At 55.9% G+C, this 26,389-nt stretch overlaps 1 protein-coding gene across 7 annotated transcripts; it reads right to left on the bottom strand.

The window, feature by feature from the left end:
* Window positions 1–877: 877 nt before the first annotated feature.
* LOC141573577 (smoothelin-like protein 2) lies at window positions 878–26,389 on the bottom strand. Of its 7 annotated transcripts, none has more exons than XR_012499396.1 (6): window positions 24,465–25,472; window positions 17,664–17,754; window positions 17,439–17,540; window positions 17,092–17,334; window positions 15,215–15,397; window positions 14,049–14,189 (listed from the first exon to the last, which is right to left on the bottom strand). XR_012499396.1 is itself a non-coding variant. In XM_074342494.1 (6 exons), the coding sequence occupies exons 2-6, from the start codon at window positions 18,204–18,206 to the stop codon at window positions 15,845–15,847; spliced, it is 1,014 nt and encodes a 337-aa protein (XP_074198595.1). In that variant the 5' UTR covers window positions 18,207–18,396; window positions 25,479–26,389; the 3' UTR covers window positions 15,772–15,844. The 7 variants fall into 7 exon arrangements, 6 of the variants coding, with proteins under 6 accessions (XP_074198599.1, XP_074198597.1, XP_074198595.1 ...); XM_074342494.1 differs by lacking the exons at window positions 14,049–14,189; window positions 15,215–15,397; window positions 24,465–25,472 and adding exons at window positions 15,772–16,419; window positions 18,204–18,396; window positions 25,479–26,389; XM_074342498.1 differs by lacking the exons at window positions 14,049–14,189; window positions 15,215–15,397 and adding an exon at window positions 878–2,044.

Here is a 26,389-nt window from a genome sequence, read left to right as displayed (position 1 = left end):
TGTACCTAGCACGCACAGGGTCCTGGATTCAATCCCAGTACCTCCATTAAAAATAGTGGGGAAAGGGGTGGGAAGGGATAAACTGGGCATTGGAGACTTGCAGATACTAACACTATAAATAAAATAGACAAACAAGTTTATACTGTATAGCACAGGGAACGATATTCAGTATCTTCTAGTAACTTATGGTTAAAAAATAAGAAAACAAATCTATGTATGTTCCTATATGACTGTGTATTGTGCTGTACACCAGAAATTGACACAACAGTGTAAACTGACTATACTTCAATAAAAATATATTTTTAAGATATAGTATATATGTAAATAAATAAAAAAAAATGTGATTACCTCTTCCCTCTCAAAAAATAAAGTCAGCATGTTAAATAATTTTCTTGAAATACTGCAGATAGCACCCACTTTACTTCCTTCACAGCCCTTATAATCATCTCTCTGATTTTAGTCATTTTTAATTGTCTGGCACACCCTCTGGCCACTAAACTCCATGGAGAAGGCACTTCATCTTACTCCCAGCGTTAAGCACATAATGGTTTTTAAATGGAATTGATTCCAAGATTGGCCAAAGAGGAATGGCTCTGTTGTTATAATCAGCTTTCTGAAAATTTTAGCATCCATACTGGCTCAGGGAACAAGAGCAGGGTAGGTGGGTGATGTCCACTGCGGCCTCTGGAGGGGCCCAACAGCCGGGCCAGCCTGCCTCACCTGGTAGCTGATGGTCTTGCTGCGACACCACTCGAGCAGAATCTGCTTGATGCTGCTGGAGCTGGCCACTCCGAAGCTCTGTGAGCGCTTCAGCTTTGCCAGGGTCTCGCCCTTCCCCCTGTGGAGAGAGGGCAGGCCTGCTGGGGGCTGGGGGCCAGGGGGCTGCCTCTCAGCTGCCATCTGCTCCGGGAATGTGCCTCACCAGCTCTGCTCACCCAGGGAGATGCTCTGTCGGCAGGCAACCTCCCAGCCCCACGCCCACGTCCAGGCGTGCGCCCCGTGTCCCAGCTGCACTGCGTCCAGTGATGGGGTCCGGCAGGACCAGCCCCCTTCCAGCCTCCAGGCCCCCTGTGTACTTCCCACACTGGCGATCCTGCGGCAGAGGACCTGAGCCCACATGGCCCATGCCCCTGCCCTCTGCTTGGAAAACCCTCCTTGCCTCCATCCCACCCCTCCTCTGAGCTCTTTCCGAGGCCACCCTCCCTCATGGTTTCCTATTCTAGGCCCCAAAGACACTCTTTATCGGCCAAGATCAGGTTGTCTGGGTCAGTGGGACACTTCCTGGGTCTGTCCCCCTCACCAGAGTCAGAGCCTTGGGAGCCACGACTGGGGGGGGGTCATTGTCTCATAGGCCTGGGCCAACCCTAAATGTAACAGGAGTCAATACCACTCACTGACAGGAGGGCTGGATAAACATGCAAAGGTGGCCGTTTCTAATGGGGCGGGTGGTGTAGTGTGACAGGGAGCCAGTGGTACTGGGGTCTCACTGTGTCACCTCCAGCTTCTGCTGGGAATCCCAGTGACTGCCCTCTGGTCTCCCCAGTCATGCCTGGAAACCAACCTCTTCAGTTGGATGAGGGATGTGGGTGTGAGGGTGCCTGGAGTTCCCTCTGGGAATGTGGGAGAGGGGCTGGGGCCTCATCACAGCCTCCCTCCCCAGAACTGGAGCCACCTGCCCCTCAGCCGGCCCTGTAGCCAGCCCTGACCTATGTCTTGCCTGAGAGGTCACATCTTGGGGAACTGCCCTCGGGGGAACAGGACAGGGCCAGCTTTGCTCTGCCTGCCTGCCTGACCCCAGTGTGGGCTCAGGCTTCCTTTGGGGGCCCAGACTGATCTGGGAGGGTGCTATGAGCATCCATACTTGCTGGCTTCTGTGTCCTGCTCCCATTTCTCAAACAATGCCTTCCGGGCCTGTGCCCCCGAGGTGCGGGGCAGCGTCTGTGACCGCACCAGCTCCCGGCGACGCTCCCCCTGCCGATGGGCCTGAGTCGTGGCTGGCGGCTGCGGGGAGGGGGACGACTGGGGTGGCGTCACCCGAGGTGGGCTGAGGAGAGACCACTGAGTCAAGAGCACAGATCTGGCCATCACTAGCTCGCACAGGCCCCGGGCCTCCACCCCACTGAATGTGAAATGAGGCAGCGGCTGGGCTATAGGCAGAGAGGAAGCAACCCTGTTCCAGCTCCCAACCGGTTCCGCAGGTTTTTGGAACTGAGCTGCTGTCTGAGGCCGGCCTGGCCAGCAGTGGGCCCCCTCTCTGGGCATAATCGCCCCTCGGCAGGTGTCAATGCCTGGGGTGGGCGGGGGCGGCCTCCTGGCAGGACAAGCACCCAGAACCAGCCCCACCAGGATCAGGCCCCCTCCTCGCCACCACTAAATAAGATCCCCTCTGTTTCCCCCCAAAACAGTTTGTCACAAAGTCACAATTCTCCTTTTATTATTAAGAGGGGGAGAGAAAAGCCAAGCCAGACCCCACCCAACACCCAGCTCTGATCACAGTTCAGAGGGCCTGGGGGCAGCGCATGGGGACAACCAGAGGCCAGGAGGCAGCCTGTAACAGGGAACCCCCTCACAGGCCTCCCCCAGGGTAAGGGCCTCTCCAGTTAACTCCTCAGTCCACAAGCAGGAAGCCCCCAGCTCAGAGGGAGCCTAGCCAGGATGGCTGAAGATCCATCCTGTGGGGACTGAGAAACTCTCTCCAATCTTTGGACAGACTTGCTTTGAAGGATCCTAAAAAGAAACCAGCCCTCCGCCGTATTGTTCCAAACAAAACTCTCTACCAAGCTTCGCTGCCTCATTTCTCCTCTCAAACCCCACTCAGCGACACTGCTGCCTTAGTTATCCAGAGGCACCAAGCCAAGGAAGGTGCCTCCTCCTGGGGTTGGCACTGGGAGCTCCGTGCAGGGGCCTGGGTAGCCTGGGTCCAAGGCCAAGCCCAGACAGTTCCAGGGGAGTGACGACCGTGCCACCGGGAATAGGGGCCCTGACTCACCTGTTATCGTTCCTGCAGGCCGTCACCCCCCCATAGCCAGAGCTGGAGAAAGACCGTGGGAGGGAAGAGTTCTTCTCTGCGGGACAAAGGGAGGGAGAGAAATAACAAACCCTGGTCTTGGGGAGGGCCACCACTGCCTGCCTCCCATCCTTTGACCCCGCCCTGAGCTATTCACCCAGCATCACTCTGGGCACTGACAGGACCTCTGGGCTAAGCTGACCCTGCCTGGGCCAACAGTTGAGGAGAAAGGATGTTGGAACATAGAGCAATGACATAAAAGAGGTCCTTTAAAGTACTCCTCACTGCATTTGAGAGCACAGAGCCCAGGACCTCCTGTGCTGCATATCCAGTAGACACCATGTTACCAAGCCCTCATTCTGGAAATCCACACAGCCCGACCCAAGGACACACCACTGGGGCCTGATCACAGGTCCAAGACAGCCCCAGGGGGACCACGCCAGGTCTGTTACACACAAAGTGTGCAGGGTAGGCGGCCACCTTCTAACCACAGCCTTGATCTGCAGTAAAAGCCATGGTCATACCCCGCAGGATGAGGCTACTTCACAGCACCTCTGGGAGACGAGCCGGGAAAGATGGGCCCCATCTGATGGAGCAGGCGAGCTGGGGACGGGGGTGGCAGTGACAGGCAGAGCGGGTAGGGCCCGGCCCCAGGATTTCTGAGTGTCTTGCAAACCACCCCCAGCCCCTGCCCTCCCTCCCATTTTGAGGTCATGGTCTCCTGCTCCTACCACTGGGACTGGGAGTCCAGGATGTGGTGGCCGCGCTGGGGCTTGAGCTGAGGCCCCCCAGGATGGCAGCAGACGTGGGCGAGAGAGCTGTGGCTGAGGTCTCCCCAGAGAACTTCTCGGAGACTCGTGTGACGGCTGTGACTGGCTGGTGAGGCTGCCGCAAGGAGAGGCTCACAGGGCGAGGCTTGAGGGGCTCTGGTGTTGGGATGGTTTGGGCGGCTTCGGGGGGCCCATCACCCGGACCTGAAACAGGTGACCAGCAGGGGTCGGGGGGGTTTCAGCCATGGCATTAACAGGGGCCTCAGAACCACCCAGGAGGACTCCAGCCTGGGTTCAACTGAGGGGCGGTGGGAGGGGCGGGCAGAGGGCGGGGCGAGCCCGGCGAGCCCCGGGAATGGGCGCCGCTTGGGGGCGGGGCCTGGGGGCGGGGCCTGGCGGCTCGGGGTCACCCCCAACCCCAGCCCCTGTGACCCACGCGATGCGGCGAGGGGGAGTGCCGCCAGTGGCGCTGGAGAAGAGCTCGCCCAGCCTCTCGTCTCCCTCGGTGCGGAGCTCAGGGGGAGTGCCAAGGCGGAGACCCCCTTGACCCTGGAGAAGCAGTGTGCGACATGTGGGAGGGACTGCCGGCCGTCAGAGGAAGGTCTCGACCCCCAAGTGGACTTGATTTAGGAGACAGCGGACGTAGGTTATGCGTTCCCACGGGGCTCTCACTCTCAGGGCCCAGGTACTACTGGGGGTAGGGATTCCCCCACTGCTCTGGGGGACCTGAGAGCGGCAGCAGTAACCCCCAGAACTGTCACCCTGTGCACATGACTGCCCGCTCTAAGCCGTGGACACGGCCCTCACAAGCACATACTTACGTGTGGCATCTTGGCCTGGAATTTCTTGCACCTAAGGGAGAGGGAGACAGGTGGTGAGGTCCCTCCTTGTCTCTGCAATTATGCACTCTCCCCTCCCAGCCCCACTCTGTGTAACAAGATTCCTGTGTCCTTCCTGCCAGTGGTCACGGGGCTCTGAGCTCACTGAGTGGCCCCTGTTGGGGCATCCACAAGTGACTGAGGTCAAACAGAGAAGAGAAGGTGTGCTTAGGACCGAATCTCCAAATTCTTGGGTCAGAGACCATGGGACTATTCACCTCTATCCCTCCATCAAGTCTCAGTCCCTGGCCTGTGGTTACAGGCCAGGGCTCCCACCTCGATTCCCTCTCAACACCCCTTTCATGCTGGAACCCAGATATTCCTCCCTTCCATACCCCCCAACCTCCAAACATCACGAGAAAGGGAGGAGTGAAAATAGCTTTTGCTTCGGAATGACAGGACGATGGGCAAAGGTGCTGTCTGATCTCACTTACATTGTAAAGTTGATTTAAAATAAAAAATGGGAGCATCTCCTCCTTCTTTGTGCAAAAAGCCTTTCCTGATTAGCCTTCTCCTTCCCAGGCCTGGCCCACTTGAAGGAGGGCTAGTGGCTGGGCAGGCACAGCCAGGTGGCAGGGGAACGAGAGGCCTGAAAGACTTGTTTCTGTCACACTGGGCTTCCAAAGATGTTTGCAGCCACAGACCTCCTGGACTGGCCTGCTCTGCCCCAAAGGAGCTGGATCTACCTAACAGATGCTGAACGCCAATCCCCCCTCTCTCCCTCCTCCACAGGGACAGGAAGGAACTCTGGGTTACCTAATCCAAGGAGCCTTCCAGCAATTATTTCATGAGAAAGTCAAATGCCAAAAGGCGTGCATGAGGTGTGTGTGTGTGTGTGTATGTGTGTGTGTGTGTGTGTGTGTGTGTGTGTGTGTGTGTTTTGTAAGTAGCTCTCTGCACACGGTGAGCCAGACTGCTCCCTGCATTCTTTCTCTGGGTGGAATCTTTGATAGAGACTAGGAGAGAGGCTTCTGCTACAGCTTCTGCCCCAAGTAGCACTCAGCCCCTCCAGGTCTGGGCACGGGAGCCTGGAGTTCGGAGACCCTGGTCTCTGCCAGGAAAGCCCAGCCACTTCCTTTGCAGAACCTGAGGAATGGCCAGGTGGGGAAGTTTGGGCGGGACTGAACAGCCTGGTCCCTGGCCCCATGGCCGATGTGCACCTGGGCCTGTGCCTGGTCCGGCAGCATAGAGGGGAGTGGGGGTAGGCAGGGGTCTGGCCTTCTCTCCCAGCTTCCCGGAGAAGGAAGGCTGGTGTGTCTCTAGGGTGGGAACCCTAACGGTTGATAGTTTCTAGAGACTAGCTGCCCAGGATCCACCCACACTCTCCCACCTCAGGCAGGTTATCTGGTCTCTCCTGATGTACCATGATGACATCTGGGAGGGGCTGGGCAGGGCTCCATCTGTGACTGGCAAGGGCAGAGATGGGGCTTGCAGTGGGTTTTGGGCAGACAGTACCAGAATCATACCATCCCCCTTGGCTTCTCTGACTGCTGACAGTCAGACCACTGAGTCAGTAGCTGGAGATGAGCCTAGGAGAGGAGAGATGAACCAGGAGTGGGAGGAAGAGGGGCAGAGGGGCAGGGAGAGAAGGAGGGAGGGCAGAGGGGGTGATGCTGAGGTGGGGAGGGTGTGATCGACGACCAGTGCTACCCAAGAGATGGCTCCACGCCACCTGGGGGGAGGCTGCAGCTTGCCCCAGGCCCCAGGGGCTCCTCTCAGCCATCCCCTCAAGGCCCCTCCTCCAACCCTCCCCCAGCTCCTGCCAGGTACCAGACTGTGGAGGAGGTGAGGGCTGATGGACCCTGCTGAACTCCCTCCATATTCACCAGCCCTCATGTCAGCAGGCTATCGAGGCCGACCTCCCACTGAGTCCCAGGGGCTCTGGCACCCACCCTTCCAGCTTCCCTTCCCCTGGCTGTGACCTGTCCACCACCTGCTGGTCCCTTGATCTGCTGTGCTGCTGGGCTGGAAGTGGAATATGGGACAAGGCTTCCTGAGTCCCCTGCCATCACCTCATGCAGTCAAATCCTTGCCAGGCCCAAACCATGAAGCCAGGAGGTGAGATGGGGAAACGGAGGCCCCGGGAGGGACAGGGACAGGCCCGAGGCCACAAGTAAGGTCCGCAAAGACAGGACCAGAACCCAGGGCCCTGCCTCTAGTCCCAGCACCCCTCTGGGGGCAGCAGTCAAATCCAGCCAAGTCTGGGCAGCTCCTCCTGCTCCCAGTTTGCCTGGAGGCTCCAGTTCCCTGGAACTGCTCCTCAGAACTCTTCAGAACCCCCTCCAGGCCCTCCGGCACTGCCCCCTGAGGACCATCCCTCCTCCTGCCAGTCCTGACTGCCCTCCCACCCCCTCAGCTTCTCCTCCCCAGGGACCTTCCTGAGTGGCTGTTCTTTCCCTCACCCTTTAACCGTGGTCCCCAGGGCTCTGATCTGGGCCTGACCCCTTTCACCCGCAGACCCTTTCTGGGTGGTGTCACCCACCCCCACCTCCATACCGATGACTCCTGCTTCTCCATCCCCAGCCCAGCCCCTCTCCATATACTATAATTTCATGTGCACAACGTTAAGAGTACAGACATATGGGGGGAAAAAACCCACATAAAATACCACTATACACAAACACTAGGGTGGCTACATTAAAAAAAAAAAAAAGCCAACAATACTATGTGTTGCCAGGAATATAGAGCAACTGGAACTTTAATTCATTGCTGGTGGGAATGCAAAATGATAGTCACTCTGGAAAATAATTTGGTAGTTTTTTTTTTAAATCAAGTTAACCATACACTTACAATATGACCCAGAAATTCCACTCTTCGATACTTATTTAAGAGGAATAAAAGCACATATCCACACAGAGACGTGTATACACGTTTATAGCAGCTATATTCATAATGATAAAAATTTGGAAACCTAATTCTAGCATTGGGTGAATAAGTAAACTGTAGTGTCTAGATAAAATGAACACTACTCAGTGATAAAGAGAAAAATTAGTAATACAAGCAAAGATATGAATGGTTCGCAAAGACTATACTAAGTGAGAGAAATCAGATATGAATGAGTGTATGTTGTGTGATTCCATTTATAATATGTAAATCCTTAAAACACGATTCCTTTGGAGAAGGAAAACGGATCAGGATAGAAATCAGATTGGTGGTTGCTAAGGGCCAGAGGTAAGAGGTGAGGCAAAGGACACAACGAACCATTTTAGTCGACAGACATGTTCTTTATCCTGATTGTGGTGCTGGTAAGTGGTGGTAGATAGTAACATTGGTGAATTTTACTTCATGTTAATTTTATCTTAATGAATCTGATTTTAAAAATAGATTGCATGACAGACTTGCTGGCTACCACTGGTCTTGACAGTAAAGTGAAGGCAGTTTGCTGCACTGGAAACTGGTTCCCCTAAAATCTGTTGGGAGGAAAAGACGTGTGACTGTTTGCTGTGTACCAGACATGAGCTGTGGCAGAGGAAGCGGCATAGAGCGTGATAAAACCTGGCCAAGGGCGCCACCTGGAGGGCAGCTGAGGCCTTAGCAGCAGGAAGCTGAAGCCTAGGCTGCCTGTGAGTGTAGGGGAGGTCAGACCAAGGGACTCACCTGTGGTGAGAGACCCCAATAATGGTGTGGGCTAGCAGATTTGGGAAGAACTTACAAAAGGGCCCCACTAGGTGAGGAGTCAGCTTTATACACATACCAGACCCGGCGAGATGCTGTGGTACTAGGGCTCATGGCACCAGTCAGAATAAGACCTTTCTTGCCCCTTTCCTCCCCTTCTCCCCAGCGTCAACTCTGGAGGAAGGAAAATCAGCCTAGTGAGTGAGAAAGAGAGTCTCAGGGTGTATGAGCAGTAGGGGAGGGGAAATAGGAGTTTATCTCACACACACACACACACACACACACACACACACTCACTCACACTTTTTCCTGTTGCATACGGCCTATCCAAAATAGATCAGGTATGGGGATCCCTTAAAAAACTAAAAATAGACTTACCCTATGATCCAACAATCCCACTCCTGGGCATATATCTGGAGGGACCTCTAATTTGAAAAGACACATACACCCCAATGTTCATAGCAGCACTATATACAATAGCCAAGACATGGAAGCAGCCTAAATGTCTATCAACAGGTGACTGGATAAAGAAGAAGTGCTATATTTATACAATGCAATACTACTCAGCCATAAAAAACCAAGTAACACCATTTACAGCAACATGGATGGACCTGGAGATTATCATACAGTACACTGTATGTATCATTACTTACAGTGAAGGAAGCCAGAAAGAGAAAAAAAAAAAACCACCTGATATCGCTTATACATGGAATCTAAAAAAATGACACAAATGAACTTATTCACAAAACAGAGAGACTCACAGACATAGGAAACAAACTTATGGTGACCAGGGGAGATGGAGTGGGGGTGGAGGGATAAAAGGGAGTTCTGGATTTGCAGATACCATCTACTATATATAAAATAGATAAACACCAAGGGCCTACTGTATAGCACAAGGAACTATATTGACTACCTTGTGATAGCCTATAATGAAAAAGATTATGAAAAGGAATATATATATATATATATATATATATATATATATATATATATATGAATTACTATGCTGTACACCAGAAATTAATACATTGTAAATCAACTATTCTTCAATTAAGTTAATAAATAAACAAAAAGCATATGCAGAGTCAAGAAACAAAACAAAACAAAACAGATGGGGAAGGTACAAGGGAGACGTTTTCCTCAAATAAACTTTAAATTATTTTTTGGGTTGTACTTTTTTGCATTTTTAATTGTGGTAAAACATAACATAAAATTTACCATTTTAACCGTTTTTAAATGTATAATTCCGTGGCACCAAGTACACGTTATAACATTGTTATAAATCCATCTCTAGAAGATTTTCATCATCCCCAGTGGAAACCCCATGCCCACCAAACAATAACTCCCCATTAGCCCCGGCCCCCCACCCCTGGCAAGCACTATTCTATCCTCCATCTCCATTAATTTGACCATTCTGTATATTCTTTAAAATTGCAATTACTGAAATGAGACTTTTAGAACTTGAAGTGACCTAGGAATTTTTTTGCCAAAGAAGAGTGTCCAAAAAACCCCGTCTCTGTATTCAATTCAAAAGGGTGATAATGAACCACCCCCACGGAACAAGTCTGAATGAAGACTGGGAGGCAAAAATCAAGCTTCCTTATGATGGTCCCCTGTGGGCAGTACTGGATCAACCTCACACTCACAAACAAGGGGCTTCTTTTACTCATAGGGGGAGAGATCTAGAGATACACAGGCCAGGCGAGAAGATGTTTGCAAATAACATAGCCAATAGGGGTTGGTACCTGAAATATACACAGAACTCATCCAACTTAGTATCAAAAAAGTAAACAACCCAGTTTAAAAATGGACAGAGGATCTGAATAAACATTTGCCCAAAGAAGACACACAGATGGCCAACAGGCACATGAAAAGATGCTCGACATCTCTAATCATCAGGACAATGCAAATCAAAACCACAACGAGATACCACCTCACGCCTGTTACAATGGCTATGATCATAAAGACAAGAAACAACCAGTGTTGGCAAGGATGGAGAGGAACGGGAACTTCCACGCACCATTCGTGGGAATGTAAAATGGTGTAGCCACTATAGAGGTTCCTCAAAAAAAACCCTAAAAATGGAACCACCATATGATCCAGCAATTCCACTTCTGGGTGTTTACCGGAAGAAAACAAAAACAGTAATTCAAAAAGATATATACACCCCTATATTCATTGCAGCATTATTTACAATAACCCAGACACTGACACAAACCAAGTGCCCATCAACAGATGATTGGTTTGAGAAGATGCAGCGCACACGCGCACGCACACACACACACACAATGGAATCCTATTCAGCCATAAAAAAAAGAGTGAAATCTTGCCGCTTGTGACAACATAGATGGACCTAGAGGGTATTATGCTAAGTGAAATAAGTCAGACAGAGGGAGACAAATACTTACACGTGGAATCTAAAAAACAAAACAGAAACAGTGTCATAGATATAGAGAACAAACGGGTGACTGCCAGAGGGGAGGAGAGTGGAAGAACGGACAAAACAGGTGAAAGGGATTAAGAGGCACAGATTTCCTGCTATAAAAGAAATAATTCATGGGATGTAATGTACAGCGGGTCCTAGGGAAGCACAGATGGAAAACCACTCACCTTATCCACTGTCCTCATTGTACAAGATGGGAAGACTGAGGCTTGGGAAGCAGCAGGGGTGGGCACCCAGCGGTCTGGGGCAGAGGTGGCAGTGCTCACAGGCTCCAGCCCTTACAGAGAGCTCTCCTGTCCAGCAAGAGCGCTTTACAATTTCTAATGCGTTCTCACTGACAGGATCTCAAACAGTGAAACTAGGGCCTCTCCCCCGCCCCGACCTCCGAGCCAGTCCCACCAAAGCCCCATCTCCAGGGGCTCAGCAAGGACGTGGCTCCTCTGGGCGTGGGGCCCGGCAGGGTGACGGTGGTGGCCACTCGAACCCCATGGAGGTTGTTACAATTTCCAGGACCTGGGTTGATCACTCTGTTCGGACTGGATGAGACCTCACCTCATCTGGACTCCTTAATGGGCCCGGCAGGTGAGCAGAACCCCAGTCGGTGACAGGTGCCTCACCTGAACCGGACAACAGCAACACGGGACGAAGGCCTTAACAGGTGAGCGGAGCCCGGTCGACAGGAGGTGGAAGCAGCGGGCCTGCCGGTGCTTGCTCATCGTTTCTGCTGGGTCTTGATCTCAGAAGATAGAAATGGTAGCATAACAGACCACGTTTGGCCAGTGAGAAGTGCCCAGCACCCCCTGGTTAGATTTACTGTCCGCTTAGAGAAGGCCTGTGTACATAAAATGAAAACGATGCTTGCGACGTTCCCCACCCCCCCCAAATTTTCAAAAGAAAACTTGCTACATCGAGGCCTTCTAGGTGTAAAGAAGCTGCCCACGTAGGATGAAGTCGAGGTAGAAAATTGCACTTTGTGTAAGTGGCCATTTGCTTTTTTTTTTTTAAAGAATCATAGAAAAGAAGTGTCTTTTGGAAATCACTTTTCAAAAACAAAAAACTGCTTTTTTATTGTCAATTTGCCTGGGGTAACGGTTTACACTTTGGTTTGATCACAGCCCTACTTTCCTCCTGCGCTGGGAAATTCAGAGGAATTGGCCCCAGTCATTTGGTGGCCTACAGCTCAAGGCGGCCCTGGGGAGTCAGAATGTGTTTCCTGGTCATAAACACCAGACAGGACATGCCAGGCTCTCCTGGGTGTTTCTGCAAAAACCTGGGTGCTCTTCGCGGACCCTCCCCCGGGTGAGGCGGGTGGGAGGCATCTTGCCCCGGGCTGCGGGAGGTGGGCGGGCGTGGACAAGCTGTCACACAGCGAGGCCACAGGGCTGTGCCTCCACCTGCCGCTGTGCCTCTGACTGCAGTAATTTAAAAAGTGAACACCTGTTAAAAATCCGTGGGTTCGGAAACCTAGTGTGTTCTGCATTTCCCCCCAGGACGCTCGCAGTCTTGATCCTGTTTTGATTCCTCCAGGAGCAGGGGAGTCTGTGCCGTAGTTCTCTGCGTGGTCCGCGGAATCTTCAAGGGTCCTTGAGACCTTTATTCAGGGGATCCACTAACAGCAAGACAGGATGTGCCTTTCTGACTCTCATTCTTTCTGTAGTTTTCCGGAGGCCCCACCAGGTGTGACGTTACCACAGGCTGCAGAAGCAGGGGTGAGAACCCAGCCATCTGCTATTAAGCCGGACAGGCAAGGGACAGGCAAGGGATTGGCAAGACTGTAAAACGAAACCACTCTTTTATGGAAAACAGGCTCATAAAAATGTTACTTATGTTAACATGTTTTCCACAAAAGAGTCCTCTACACGTAGATTCTGTGTTTGGGGATGAGCGGAAAATAACCAGAACTGGTTCACACTATGAGCAAAGTATTATACCAGTCAGTCAGTCAGTCAGTCTCCCAGGTGGTCTGAATTCCAGCTGAAGCTTCCCTCTCCCCTCGAGCAAGCTGCCTCCTCTCTGGCCCATGGGCACTGGATGGTTCCCAAGAACTCCTCCTGGTTCAGCATATTAAGTCTCTTCAAGGTCTTCTCCCATGAGACCTGGGAGCTCCCCTCAGATGGGGACCCCACTCCCCTCGCCAGTGTCGGTCTTCTCTGAATGTTCAGGAAACAGGAACCATAGCCACGCACTGTAGGGACATTCAGGTGAGACCGTGACTGTGGAAAAGCTGTGGACACGGAAAAGCACCAGATACACATGAACTTTAACAAAGACCTGAAAAGCTAAGCATAAATATGGACACCACATACCAAAGATGAGACAAAAGTCTGAAATGAGATGCTTGTCAAAAGTATTCTGAGACTTTATTAATTCGTACCTATTGAAGAAAAAAAAAACCCTATATACAGCTATGTGCACAAAACTCGAAAGACCAGAAGCAATACATCTCTCTGGCGTGGGCCTTACCATTACTCCTTATTTAAAACACACTAGATTTCCCCATGACTATAAAAATGACATGGTCATTGTAGAAAATTTGAAAAATAGGAGAAAGCATAAGAAGGAAAATAAAAATCACCCATAATCCCACCACTCAGAGATAACTTAACATTTTTGGTGTATCTCTTCTATGCTTAAAAAAAAAAAAAACATTTTATATGTGTTTTACACGATTGACGTCACACTAAATACAGTTTTGTGTCCTGCTTTTTTCACTTTGCATGGCATTAGGAACATCTCCCCATGATGTTACAAAGTCTTGGTGAATATGAATGCACCGGCCACTTGTTCGGCCCCACGTGAGTACTGGGCATTCACCCCGGGCCGGGCACCACGCTGCCTGGATGGGGAATAAATAGAAGAGACGCCAGAAAAGCAGGTGCGGGATTGCTGAGTCCACAGCACAGATGAATTCGGGGCTGATCTCCTTCCCTGGGAGGGAGTCCGGCTCCGAGCAGGATTTCCCTGCTTCACATGAGGGCTTGCTGGCAGGTTCATTCATCTGAGATCAGGCCTGGCCAAGGTCTGTGTCACGAGGCTCTGACACGAAGCTCAGCCAGGATAGGGAGCATTTCTGAACTGACAGTGTCAGTCAGTGGAAAACGCGGCTCTGCTTGCTCCCCGGCTAGTTAGTTAACTCCTTTTCAGGAGCGAGGTTAGGAGGAGTCAGGGTCCTCTAAAAAGACCCTGCTCCGAGCAGCTTTGGGCTTTCAGCTCCGTGGCTGAGCGAGGGTCAAAAAGCAAGAGCAAATGAGAAAAAGAGTAATCACCCCAGATGGCTCAGGGAACAAGAGCAGGGTAGGCGGGTGATGTCCACTGCAGCCTCTGGACGGGGCCCAGCAGCCGGGCCAGCCTGCCTCGCCTGGTAGCCGATGGTCTTGCTGCGACACCACTCGAGCAGAATCTGCTTGATGCTGCTGGCGCTGGCCACTCCGAAGCTCTGTGAGCGCTTCAGCTTTGCCCGGGTCTCGCCCTTCCCCCTGCGGAGAGAGGGCAGGCCTGCTGGGGGCTGGGGGCCAGGGGGCTGCCTCTCAGCTGCCATCTGCTCCGGGAATGTGCCCCACCAGCTCTGCTCACCCAGGGAGATGCTCTGTCGGCAGGCAACCTCCCAGCCCCACGCCCACGTCCAGGCGTGCGCCCCGTGTCCCAGCTGCACTGCGTCCACTGATGGGGTCCGGCAGGACCAGCCCCCTTCCAGCCTCCAGGCCCCCTGTGTACTTCCCACACTGGCGATCCTGCGGCAGAGGACCTGAGCCCACATGGCCCATGCCCCTGCCCTCTGCTTGGAAAACCCTCCTCGCCTCCTCCATCCCACCCTTCCTCTGAGCTCCTTCCGAGGCCGCCCTCCCTCATGGTTTCCTATTCTAGGCCCCAAAGACACTCTTTATCGGCCAAGATCAGGTTGTCTGGGTCAGTGGGACAGTTCCTGTGTCTGTCCCCCTCACCAGAGTCAGAGCCTTGGGAGCCAGGACTGGGGGGTCATTGTCTCATAGGCCTGGGCCAACCCTAAATGTAACAGGAATCAATACCACTCACTGACAGGAGGGCTGGATAAACATGCAAAGGTGGCCCTGTTTCTAATGGGGCGGGCGGTGTAGTGTGACAGGGAGCCAGTGGTACTGGGGTCTCACTGTGTCACCTCCAGCTTCTGCTGGGAATCCCAGTGACTGCCCTCTGGTCTCCCCAGTCATGCCTGGAAACTAACCTGTCCAGTTGGATGAGGGATGTGGGTGTGAGGGTGCCTGGAGTTCCCTCTGGGAATGTGGGAGAGGGGCTGGGGTCTCATCACAGCCTCCCTTCCCAAAACTGGAGCCACCTGCCCCTCAGCCGGCCCTGTAGCCAGCCCTGACCTATGTCTTGCCTGAGAGGTCACATCTTGGGGAACTGCCCTCGGGGGAACAGGACAGGGCCAGCTTTGCTCTGCCTGCCTGCCTGACCCCAGTGTGGGCTCAGGCTTTCTTTGGGGGCCCAGACTGGTCTGGGAGGGTGCTAAGAGCATCCATACTTGCCGGCTCCTGTGTCCTGCTCCCATTTCTCAAACAATGCCTTCCGGGCCTGTGCCCCCGAGGTGCGGGGCAGCGTCTGTGACCGCACCAGCTCCCGGCGACGCTCCCCCTGCCGATGGGCCTGAGTCGTGGCTGGCGGCTGTGTGGAGGGGGGCGACTGGGGTGGCGTCACCCGAGGTGGGCTGAGGAGAGACCACCGAGTCAGGAGCACAGATCTGGCCATCACTAGCTCGCACAGGCCCCGGGCCTCCACCCCACTGAATGTGAAATGAGGCAGCGGCGGGGCTACAGGCAGAGAGGAAGCACCCCTGTTCCAGCCCCCAACCGGTTCCGCAGGTTTTTGGAACTGAGCTGCTGTCTGAGGCCAGCCTAGCCAGCAGTGGGCCCCCTCTCTGCACATAATCGCCCCTCGGCAGGTGTCAATGCCTGGGGTGGGCGGGGGTGTCCTCCTGGCAGGACAAGCACCCAGAACCAGCCCCACCAGGATCAGGCCCCCTCCTCGCCACCACTAAGTAAGATCCCCTCTGTTTCCCCCCTAAAACAGTTTGTCAGAAAGTCACAATTCTCCTTTTATTATTAAGAGGGGGAGAAAAAAGCCAAGCCAGCCCCCACCCAACACCCAGCTCCGATCACAGTCCAGAGGGCCTGGGGGCAGCGCATGGGGACAACCGGAGGCCAGGAGGCAGCCTGTAACACAGGGAAGCCCCCACAGACCTCCCCCAGGGTAAGGGCCTCTCCAGGTAACTCCTCAGTCCACAAGCAGCAAGCCCCCAGCTCAGAGGGAGCCTAGCCAGGATGGCTGAAGATCCATCCTGTGGGGACTGAGAAACTCTCTCCAATCTTTGGACAGACTTGCTTTGAAGGATCCTTAAAGAAACCAGCCCTCCGCCGTATTGCTCCAAACAAAACTCTCTACCAAGCTTCGCTGCCTCATTTCTCCTCTCAAACCCCACCCTGCGACACTGCTGCCTTAGTTCTCCAGAGGCACCAAGCCAAGGAAGGTGCCTCCTCCTGGGGTTGGCACTGGGAGCTCCGTGCAGGGGCCTGGGTAGCCTGGGTCCAAGGCCAAGGCCAGACACTTCCTGGGGAGTGACGACCCTGCCACTGGGAACAGGGGCCCTGACTCGCCTGTTATCGTTCCTGCTGGCCGTCACCCCCCCATAGCCAGAGCTGGACAAAGTCCGTGGGAGGGAAGAGTTCTTCTCTGCGGGACAAAGGGAGGGAGAGAAATAACAAACCCTGGCCTTGGGGAGGGCCACCACTGCCTGCCTCCCATCCTTTGACCCCACCCTGAGCTAGTCACCCAGCATCACTCTGGGCACTGGCAGGACCTCTGGGCTAAGCTGACCCTGCCTGGGCCAACAGTTGAGGAGAAAGGATGCTGGAACATAGAGCAATGACATAAAAGAGGTCCTTTACAGTACTCCTCACTGCATTTGATAGCACAGAGCCCAGGGCCTTCTGTGCTGCATATCCAGTAGATACCATGTTACCAAGCCCTCATTCTGGAAATCCACAAAGCCCGACCCCAGGACACACCCTGGGGCCTGATCACAGGTCCAAGACAGCCCCAGGGGGACCATGCCAGGTTTGTTACACACAAAGTGTGCAGGGCAGGCGGCCACCTTCTAACCACAGCCTTGATCTGCAGTAAAAGCCATGGTCGTACCCCGCAGGATGAGGCTACTTCACAGCACCTCTGGGAGACGAGCTGGGAAAGATGGGCCCCATCTGATGGAGCAGGCGAGCTGGGGACGGGGGTGGCAGTGACAAGCAGAGTGGGTAGGGCCCGGCCCCAGGATTTCTGAGTCTCTTGCAAACCACCCCCAGCCCCTGACCTCCCTCCCATTTTGAGGTCATGGTCTCCTGCTCCTACCACTGGGACTGGGAGTCCAGGATGTGCTGGCCTCGCTGAGGCTTGAGCTGAGGCCCCCCAGGATGGCAGCAGACGTGGGCGAGAGAGTTGTGGCTGAGGTCTCCCCAGAGAACTTCTCGGAGACTCGTGTGATGGCCGTGACTGGCTGGTGAGGCTGCCGCAAAGAGAGGCTCACAGGTCGAGGCTTGAGGGGCTCTGGTGTTGGGATGGTTTGGGCGGCTTCGGGGGGCCCATCACCCGGACCTGAAACAGGTGACCAGCAGGGGTCGGGGGGTTTCAGCCATGGCATTGACAGGGGCCTCAGAACCACCCAGGAGGACTCCAGCCTCTGTGAACTCTCCTCTCACCTCCTCCAGGAAGGCCTCCCTGATCACTCCTGCCTCCCTGATCTCCCCCTACTGGAGAAATCTCACTGCTCCAACCAGAGGTGATGCCTGCTCCAACATTCCCTAATAGAGAGTTCAAGAAATAGTTGCCTGTCAGTCCACTCTCTACCCTGCTCAGTGCTTGGACAATTCCCCAGTCCCTGCGGGTATTCCTCCAGCCAGCCCTCCTGGGCCATCAGCCCCCACCTGCCCCAGGCTGGTGCCCGTTCTCCACGATGTACGAGTTTGAGGTTCTCCTCATCTCCGCCTCGCTGGCTTCGTCATGGTGATCCACACTCTACAGAGAGACAAACACCGCGGAGGCCCAGTCAGCCGGGGCCAGCTGCCCACCCCGAAATCACTTCCCAAAGCTCCCCCTGGTTCGAGCAGGGCAAATGCTTTTGAGAGAGACAGACCCCAGGAGGTATGGTGATGGGCCAGGGTCACCCAGGAGGCTAGGGGGACTCAGCCCCAGCAGTTGAGCCCCCGAGATCCTGGAGGCAAATGGCTCCACTGGACACATTCCAGACCCCCAAGATGCTAGGGACAAAAGTCAAGACAGAGTTCCAAAGGACTGTTCAAGGTGGCCCTACCCGTCCCCAAGGCTGGACCGGGTGACGGGGGCTGGGAGAGCCTGGCCCCTGCTCGTGCCAGGGGCTGCCTGTGTGGGAGCAGCCTAACCCAGCGACACATGGTCTTTCTGGGCCAACAATGGGCCTTGGAGCCAGCCCAATGGTGAAGCCTTACCATTGGATGCAGGGTCACAAGATTTGCCTGGATGTCCAGAGTACTGGGGCCTGACTGGCTCCTTGAGGCCCCTCCATCCCCTCTGGGCTGCAGCGGTGGGGAGTGTCATGCAGAGAGAGAGCCCAGACCAAGGGCCAGCAGGGGAACCCGCCATCCAGGCTGTGCTGCCGGCCCCTCCTGGGTCTCAGTTTCCCTGTTTGAGATAAGGGAGTAGGCTAAAAAAGCATCTACCACTTGAACCCCTTTTCTGGCCATGCCACTTAAACCAACATGCTCTGTCCTCCCAGGTAGGTGCTACCACACCCATTTTACAGATGGGACCCGAGGGCTCAGAAAGGGGATGTGTGCTGTCCAAGGTTACACAGTGAGCAGCAGCTGAGATGAGGCCAGGAGGGACATTATCCTCAACCTTGGCCCTGCCTTTCTCACAGTGAAGGAGGGTGGAGGGCTCAGAGCATCTGTGAGGCTGGTGGGTCGGCCTGGCAAGAGGGGTACAGGGGCAGACGCCTATAAGGGGCTCTACCAAGAGCCCACAATGGGTGGCTTGAGAGGTTGGCCATACCTCTCCTTAGATGGCCGCACATCTCCAGATGGGTCCCCTTGTCTGCTAGGTTCCCAAATGACAAAAGCCCATCCCTGGCCCCCGACGGCTCATCCATGCCACCCTACCCATCCATGGGGGAATCAGTCTGGCGGGGGAGCCAGCACCTTGAGCAGGCGGCGAAAGGCTAGCATGAGGGCGCACGCCTGAGACAGACTTCACCCAGCCCAGGGGGTCAGAGAGAGCCTCCCAGAAGCAGCGGGGCTGAGCCAGCCTGGAGTGAGCCAGGCAGACCAGGAGTGGAAGCCATGCCCCGCAGAGAGACTAGTGTCTGCCAGAGACATCAAGGCACAAAGCATTCAGATCCAGTGGCTAGAGAAGCAGTACACAGTCCAAGGTGCCAGCCGGGAGAACTCGGACATGACTCCTTGGACAAGAAGGAACTGAAGGTCATCAGTTCTGGGTTTTAGGAACATCCTTCAGAAGCCAGTGAGACAGTGGCATGGAAGGGGGTGACCAGATGGCCAGGTACCTCCCTACTCCTGGGTAGGGACCCAGGGAGGAGAGATGGGGCAGTGAAGGAGTGGAGGGCAAAAGGGATTCCAAGGTTTGCAGGGAGTAAGTGAATGTGGAGGAGGGGGGAGACATCACACCTCTTCTAGGCAGGGGCTTTGGGCCTGGCTGACGTGACCTGGGGGGGTGGGGTTGGTGGGAACTGCAGCCATGAGGCGCGGGGAAGAGGTCTGAGGGACTCTCCCTGATGGAAGAGGTAGGACAACGTTTACAGGCTGAGAGAAAGGCTCCAGCAGGGGGAGGGACACTCGGAGAGGTTGGGACCCTGGGGAGAAAGGAGAGGATGGGACTTGAGCCCGGGGAGAGACTGGGCTTGGAGAGGAGGTGACCATTCAACTTCCAATTCAGAAGGACGGAGCAGGAAGGGCTAGGCTCACTGGCAGGAACAGTGGAGAAGTTGAGGGCGGCCATCTCCTTGTGCCTCAGAGTGTGGAGGGCACCCCTAGAGCCACAACGAGCCTAACCTGAAGCCAGCTCAGCAGAAGGAGGAGAAACAGCCAGCCTATCCTGAATCCCGGACCCCACCTGTCACCAGGCTCTCAGCTCTGGGGGCCGTGTCCCCCTCCACCCCCCCATACTCTGGTCCGACAGGTTCCACAGGTCTACACAGGGGCCTGGAGAGATGGGCTGATGGTGAAACCATTTTCCCAGGAATGTGGGTCTCTCTGGGGGACGCCTGCCCATGCACGTTGCAGGCCCCTCACCCCCCAGGATGCCCCAGGGGACCAGAAGCCACAATGAGACAGGAAGTAGGTTCTGGACCAGGTGGATTCCTGCCAAGGGGTCTCCAGCAAAGCAGGAGGGAAAGGGGATGGGGGCTGAGTCATGCTGGGAGGCTGGAGTCCCAGGTTCCCCCTGCCCCTCCCTCCCCCCTCCCCCGCCCCGGGACTGGAACTCCTGCTCACCTAAGGAAGGGGCTCTACCCACGCCTCAGACCAAAGGGCTGTTCAGAGACCACCCTCCAACCCACCACACAAGCCTGGGGGTCACCACTAACCTTACGCCATGACTAAAGGCAGCAGCAGAGTCAGGTTGGGGTTTCTCTGTCCACAAAGCACTCATGCCTTCCAAGAGCAGAAAGGACAACTCAAGACAAAGTTGTGAGGCCGAGGGAGTGGGGTGGGGAGAGTGGGGTAACCACCCCAGCGCGACCTGAGCCTGAAACCACAGAGCTGGGCTGGGCCGTGGTCCCCAAGCCCACCCACAGGGCCCCCAGCTCCTTCCTTCCCTTCAGCCACAGGGAAGGAACCAGGGGAGGGGACCTCTGTGTGCTGGGGCCAAGATAAAATCACTGGAGAGCCCAGAGGACGGGATGGGTCCTGGGGAGCTGGCTCGAGCACCTCCAAGATCTGGGCTTTGTTTTAAGAAGGGGGAGGCTTCCAGGAGGGAGCCCAAGCCTGGGAATGTCAGGAAGAGAGACTGGGGATGGGTAAGTCCGAGTTCGGCGACCCTCTCCCTGGGGAAGTTTGCATACACTGCTGTGAGGGCAGGAATCTTAGTTTGGGCATCCCTGGTGCTACCAGACCCCACGCGGGCTCGTGCATGGACAGGGGAGCGTCTGTGTGCCCAGCACAGCCCCCGACGTGTGTGCGGCCAGAGTCCCCAGCCTGAGCCCCAGCCTGAGCCCCAGCCTGAGCCCCAACCTCGGCTGCCCCACCCTCTGCCTCCTCCACCCTCTGCCTCCTCCCGGCTCACACCATGGTTTTAAGGACTCATTTCAAACTTCTCCCCAAAGCATTTAGCACTCTTATCACACAGTGTGTCTGGGAAAGGAAGGCAGATAAGGCAAGTCTGGTTTCTTTCACGGTCAGACCTCGACGCTGCTTCTGCCAGTCACTCCTGAGAGGCTCCACTGCCTCTGACATGGGGACCTGGTGGCTCCTGCTCAGCCGAGAGACATTTCCAGGCCTGGCCTCAGGCTGCTACCATCCACTGAAGGTCCCCAGCCAGCTCCCTCCACTAGCCAGACCCCCGCTGTGGCTCCGTGGACACGCTTACAAGCCAGCATGGCTGATGTCACCGTTATAGCCACCCAGCCCGCGCAGCACAAGGGGCAAAGCAGGGCAGGGCCAGTCCCCCTTAGAGACGAGGAAACTGAGGTCCAACTGAGAGATGTCCCCAAGGCCTCACAGAAAATGCAACAAAAGCAGTTCTTGTTTGCTCCAGGGTCTCAGGCCTCCTACAGGGAATCCTCCCTGATTTCTCCCACCCTACTGCCTTGCCCTCTCGCTCCTCCAGGAGCCTCCCTTACTACTCACTGCCTAGCAAGCTCAAGGTCTGCCCACACAGAAGCAGATTACTAGATCAACTCATTCTGCATTGACCCCAAGGCATATACATAGGTTGACTATGCCCCACCTCCAAGCCCCGCAGTCCAGATTGAATCAGAAGGAAACAAAAGGGTCTCAGCAAAGGGTCTCTAAGTCTCATTGCTGGTTACAGAGGGGCAGTGTAACACCAGCCCCCGCAATGCCTGACCACCGCCAGCACTGGCTCTCGTGTGTGGATGAGACCCTCACACCCAGACCCCCTGGGGGCACAGACACAGGCGTATGAGAGGTCAGACAGCCCCGGCACCCAGCTGTGACTGTCCAGTCTTGCCCCGGAGCCCCGATTCCTTGTTCACAATCCAGTGTCCGATCACAAGCTGCCAGGCACAGCCCACGAGCAAGAACATGTGGATAACTCTGTGCAGCACCCCTCACTGCCAGAAACTGGCTGCGAGCCCGTGCCCACACCCCTGAGAGGTGGGCTGCAAGAGAAGTGGGGAGCAGTGCCTCTGGTCGGGCGGGGGAAGCGGCCTCAGGCCCAGGGAGCTGGTGCTCAGGGGCTGCAGAGTGTCCGTCCGACCCCACTGGACACCTTGCGCGTCCTCCACCCGCAGTGCTCAACTACGCCTGCTGTCCCTCCTCCTCTCAGGCCTTCTGAAATCCAGAACCTACTCCCCAGCCGTGTCTCCCTCCTCAACCTGCAGCGGGCTGCAGCATTCCCGCTGACCCCCAATCTCTTCTTCCTGAAGGGGTCCCCTCTCTCGATGTCTAAGAGTGGGCTTTCCAGAGCCTCTGAGCTCCCTGGCAGCTCCTCAGCCTCTGCCCAGGGCTCCTGACTCACCGTCTCCTGCACAGCTGCCCGGAAGGCTTCACCTGATCTTGCTTCAACCACCAGCTCTGGCCTGATATCTCCCTAACCTCTGGCCTTGGCCACTCTCAGCCCACCAGATCTGTGACTCCATCTGCTCCAGGACAGCTTCACCTGGATGTCCCACAGCCCCACACCCTCAGCACAACCCAGATGGAAACTGGCATCTCCACCAGATCTGTGCCCCAGTAGTCCCCCGGCAGGGCTTCGCTCTCTGCCCCCCTGCTCATATCCAAAGACCATCTCACCCTGATGATTCCCCCTTGGAGATCTCCGTCCAAGGCACCCCAGCTCTCCCGCTCCCCAGCGCTGCTCCTGCTATGGCCGTCCTCTCTTCTTGGACCATCACAACTAAGTCCCCCTATCTCCAGCCACCCTCCAACCTGCCATCCATCCTTGAGGGCGCTTGTCGGATACAAGGAGGACCCTGTCTGTCCCCTGCCCAGTGCCCCACTATCCCCATAACCCAGAGAACTAGCTTACCCCACATTGGCCAATTCCCACTGAAAAAATGTTAGACGACTGAAGAGACATCTCTCACATGAACGCGTGGATTCGTGTACATATACGTATTCATGTGTGACTCCAAGAGGAGTTTTCTAAAACTTGGACAGCTGCCTCCACATGCAGATGAGTAGCACATGTGTGTTAAAATAAAACCTCAGAAACAGCCGATGACACAGTTTATCAGGCACGTGTGAGCTCACAGTGGTGATTTTATAGCGTGGCCAAGGAGTGTTGATGCTTGTAGGACAGAATTAAGTGTATCCATATTTCCAGACACTTCACACAGCACTGGGACACCCGGGGGCTCAGCCATCGGCACGTTTAAGAACCCCACCTCCACCCCAAAGCAAAGCCCAACTCCCTGGCCCAGCATCTGGGGGCCTTTACAACTCGCTCTTCCACTCTCATACCCACCAGGGTCCCTCTGGTCAGTGAGTCCTTTCAGGCCCTTAGAGGCTCTAGGCACAGCCCCCTACACCCGCCCCTGTACTAGCAGCAGCAGACCCTAAACCTCCAGCACAAAGCCGGCCTGAGACGCCCACTAGGACGGGACTGCTGTCCGGCTGCCTGCACTGCTGCTACGGCTTGGTCTGGGCCATCTCCCACCCAGGCTGGGACATCCAGGGGCAAGGGCTAATCTGATCCCCCTCCTCCTGGTCCCTTGAGGTGCAGCCCAGCCTACACAAGGACTCTGCGTGTGTGATGGATTGAACCAAGGAGGGACAGCAGGTGCAGGCTACCCAGACCCTGGAAACCCAAGCCCAGAGCACATGCCTGGGCAGGGTGGAAAATCCCACCTAAGGGCCACTGCACACACCATGGGAACATTCTAACCTGCCACTCCAGGAGGCCCCACGCTCAGGGGAGTGACTGGTCCACACCGGTCTCCCCCCCACCCCCACGCGGTGTGGGCCTCTGGCCGGTCACTGACCCCAGAAATCTAGAGTGCCCACGGCTCTTTTCCCCTGGTTCCCCTGTCTCTTCTTTCACGGTAAGGATTTACGCCTGCAAGTTTCCAAATGCCCGGCTGCACCCCAACAGACTGCATTCTCCTCTGCTCAACACACAGAAGGGCTTGAGTTCTCAATCCAGGTTAATCAATAACTCAAGCCGTCAGAGTTCAGTGAAGCGGCAACGCGGGGACCGCGTGAATGGAGGGGGGGGGGTGAAGGGTTGCCGACCATTCCAAGACACAGGCCCGGGCAGTGTCGAACAGAGAGGGGTAGCACTTCAGCGCCCAAGCCCTTAGTGCCAAGGCACAGTGGAGAGAGGGGAACAGAACAGGGCACGCCTGCAAAGAAGGGAGGGGCCCGAGACAGGTGCAGAGGGCAGGCTAAGCCGGTTTCTCCGAATGATGGCCGGACCCCCACAACCGAGTCGCAGCGGCGGGTGGCGGGACAGCCCCGGCACCGGCACGCACTCCGGACCTAGCGGCGGCGGGGGTCGCGGAGTCCCCCTTCCCCGGCGCCTGAGCACAGACGCCCGCGCTCCCCGAGGCTCACCTGGCCGCGGCCGGACAGCGAGAAGGTGGCGTGGCTGGCGAAGCGCGCGGTGCCCAGGCGGGGCGCACGGTCTGGGACGCCGGGGGCGGGCGGAGGGCTCGGCGTGCCGGGCGCGGGGGTCAGCCCGGTCGCCAAGCCCAGCGCCTCCACCTGGCGCGTCAAGCGCTCGAGTTGCGTCTGCAGCCGCTGGTTGTCGCGCTGCAGCTCGGCCACCGTGCGCGCCAGCGGCCCGGCCAGGCGCAGCGCCTCGGCCACGCGCTGCTCCATGCCGCGCTGCAGCCCCTGCATGTCCTCGTGCAGCGGGCGAACCGCGCCGTCCAGCGCCGCCTCGTAGCGGCCCAGCGCCTCGTGCACCGTGCGCGCCTCCTCGGGGTCGGGGGCCGGCTCCATGGCCGAGCCGGGCGGGCGGGTCTCAAGGAGAGCGGGTCTGGCCCAGTGAGCAGCCGAGCTCTGCAGCTCCGAACCGCGACTGGCCTCCCATGGTTGGGTTCGCCGGAGGGGCGGTGGGAGGGGCGGGCAGAGGCCGGGGCGAGCCCGGCGAGCCCCGGGAATGGGCTCCGCTTGGGGGCGGGGCCTGGGGGCGGGACCTGGCGGCTCGGGGTCACCCCCAACCCCAGCCCCTGTGACCCACGCGATGCGGCGAGGGGGAGTGTCGCCAGTGGCGCCTGAGAAGAGCTCGCCCAGCCTCTCGTCTCCCTCGGTGCGGAGCTCAGGGGGAGTGCCAAGGCGGAGACCCCCTTGACCCTGGAGAAGCAGTGTGCGACATGTGGGAGGGACTGCCGGCCATCAGAGGAAGGCCTCGACCCCCAAGTGGACTTGATTTAGGAGACAGCGGACGTGGGTTATGCGTTCCCACAGGGCTGTCACTCTCAGGGCCCAGGTACTACTGGGGTAGGGATCCCCCACTGCTCTGTGGGACCTGAGAGCGGCAGCAGTAACCCCCAGAACTGTCACCCTGTGCACATGACTGCCCGCTCTAAGCCGTGGACACGGCCCTCACAAGCACATACTTACGTGTGGCATCTTGGCCTGGAATTTCTTGCACCTAAGGGAGAGGGAGACAGGTGGTGAAGTCTCTCCTTGTCTCTGCAATTATGCACTCTCCCCTCCCAGCCCCACTCTGTGTAACAAGATTCCTGTGTCATTTCTGCCAGTGGTCACGGGGCTCCGAGCTCACTGAGTGGCCCCTGTTGGGGCATCCACAAGTGACTGAGGTCAGACAGAGAAGAGAAGGTGTGCTTAGGACCGAATCTCCAAATTCTTGGGTCAGAGACCATGGGACTAATCACCTCTCTCCCTCCATCAGAGTCTCCGTCCCTGGTCTGTATCCACAGGCCAGGACTCCCACCTCGATTCCCTCTCAACACCCCTTTCATGCTGGAACCCAGATTTTCTCCCTTCCATAACCCCCAACCTCCAAACATCACGAGAAAGGGAGGAATGAAAATAGCTTTTGCTTCGGAATGACAGAACGTTGGGCAAAGTTGCTGTCTGATCTCACTTACATTGTAAAATTGATTTAAAATAAAAAATGGGAGCATCTCCTCCTTTTTTGTGCAAAAAGCCTTTCCTGATTAGCCTTCTCCTTCCCAGGCCTGGCCCACTTGAAGGAGGGCTAGTGGCTGGGCAGGCACAGCCAGGTGGCAGGGGAACGAGAGGCCTGAAAGACTTGTTTCTGTCACACTGGGCTTCCAAAGATGTTTGCAGCCACAGACCTCCTGGACTGGCCTGCTCTGCCCCAAAGGAGCTGGATCAGCGTAACAGATGCTGAACGCCAATCCCCCCTCTCTCCCTCCTCCACAGGGACAGGAAGGAACACTGGGTTACCTAATCCAAGGAGCCTTCCAGCAATTATTTTATGAGAAAGTCAAATGCCAAAAGGCGTGCATGGGGTGTGTGTGTGTGTGTGTGTGTGTGTGTGTGTG

Source organism: Camelus bactrianus, chromosome 16, assembly GCF_048773025.1.
Source record: "Camelus bactrianus isolate YW-2024 breed Bactrian camel chromosome 16, ASM4877302v1, whole genome shotgun sequence".
In the NCBI taxonomy this organism is placed as follows: domain Eukaryota; kingdom Metazoa; phylum Chordata; class Mammalia; order Artiodactyla; family Camelidae; genus Camelus; species Camelus bactrianus.
This window is presented reverse-complemented; position numbering and strand designations above follow the sequence as displayed.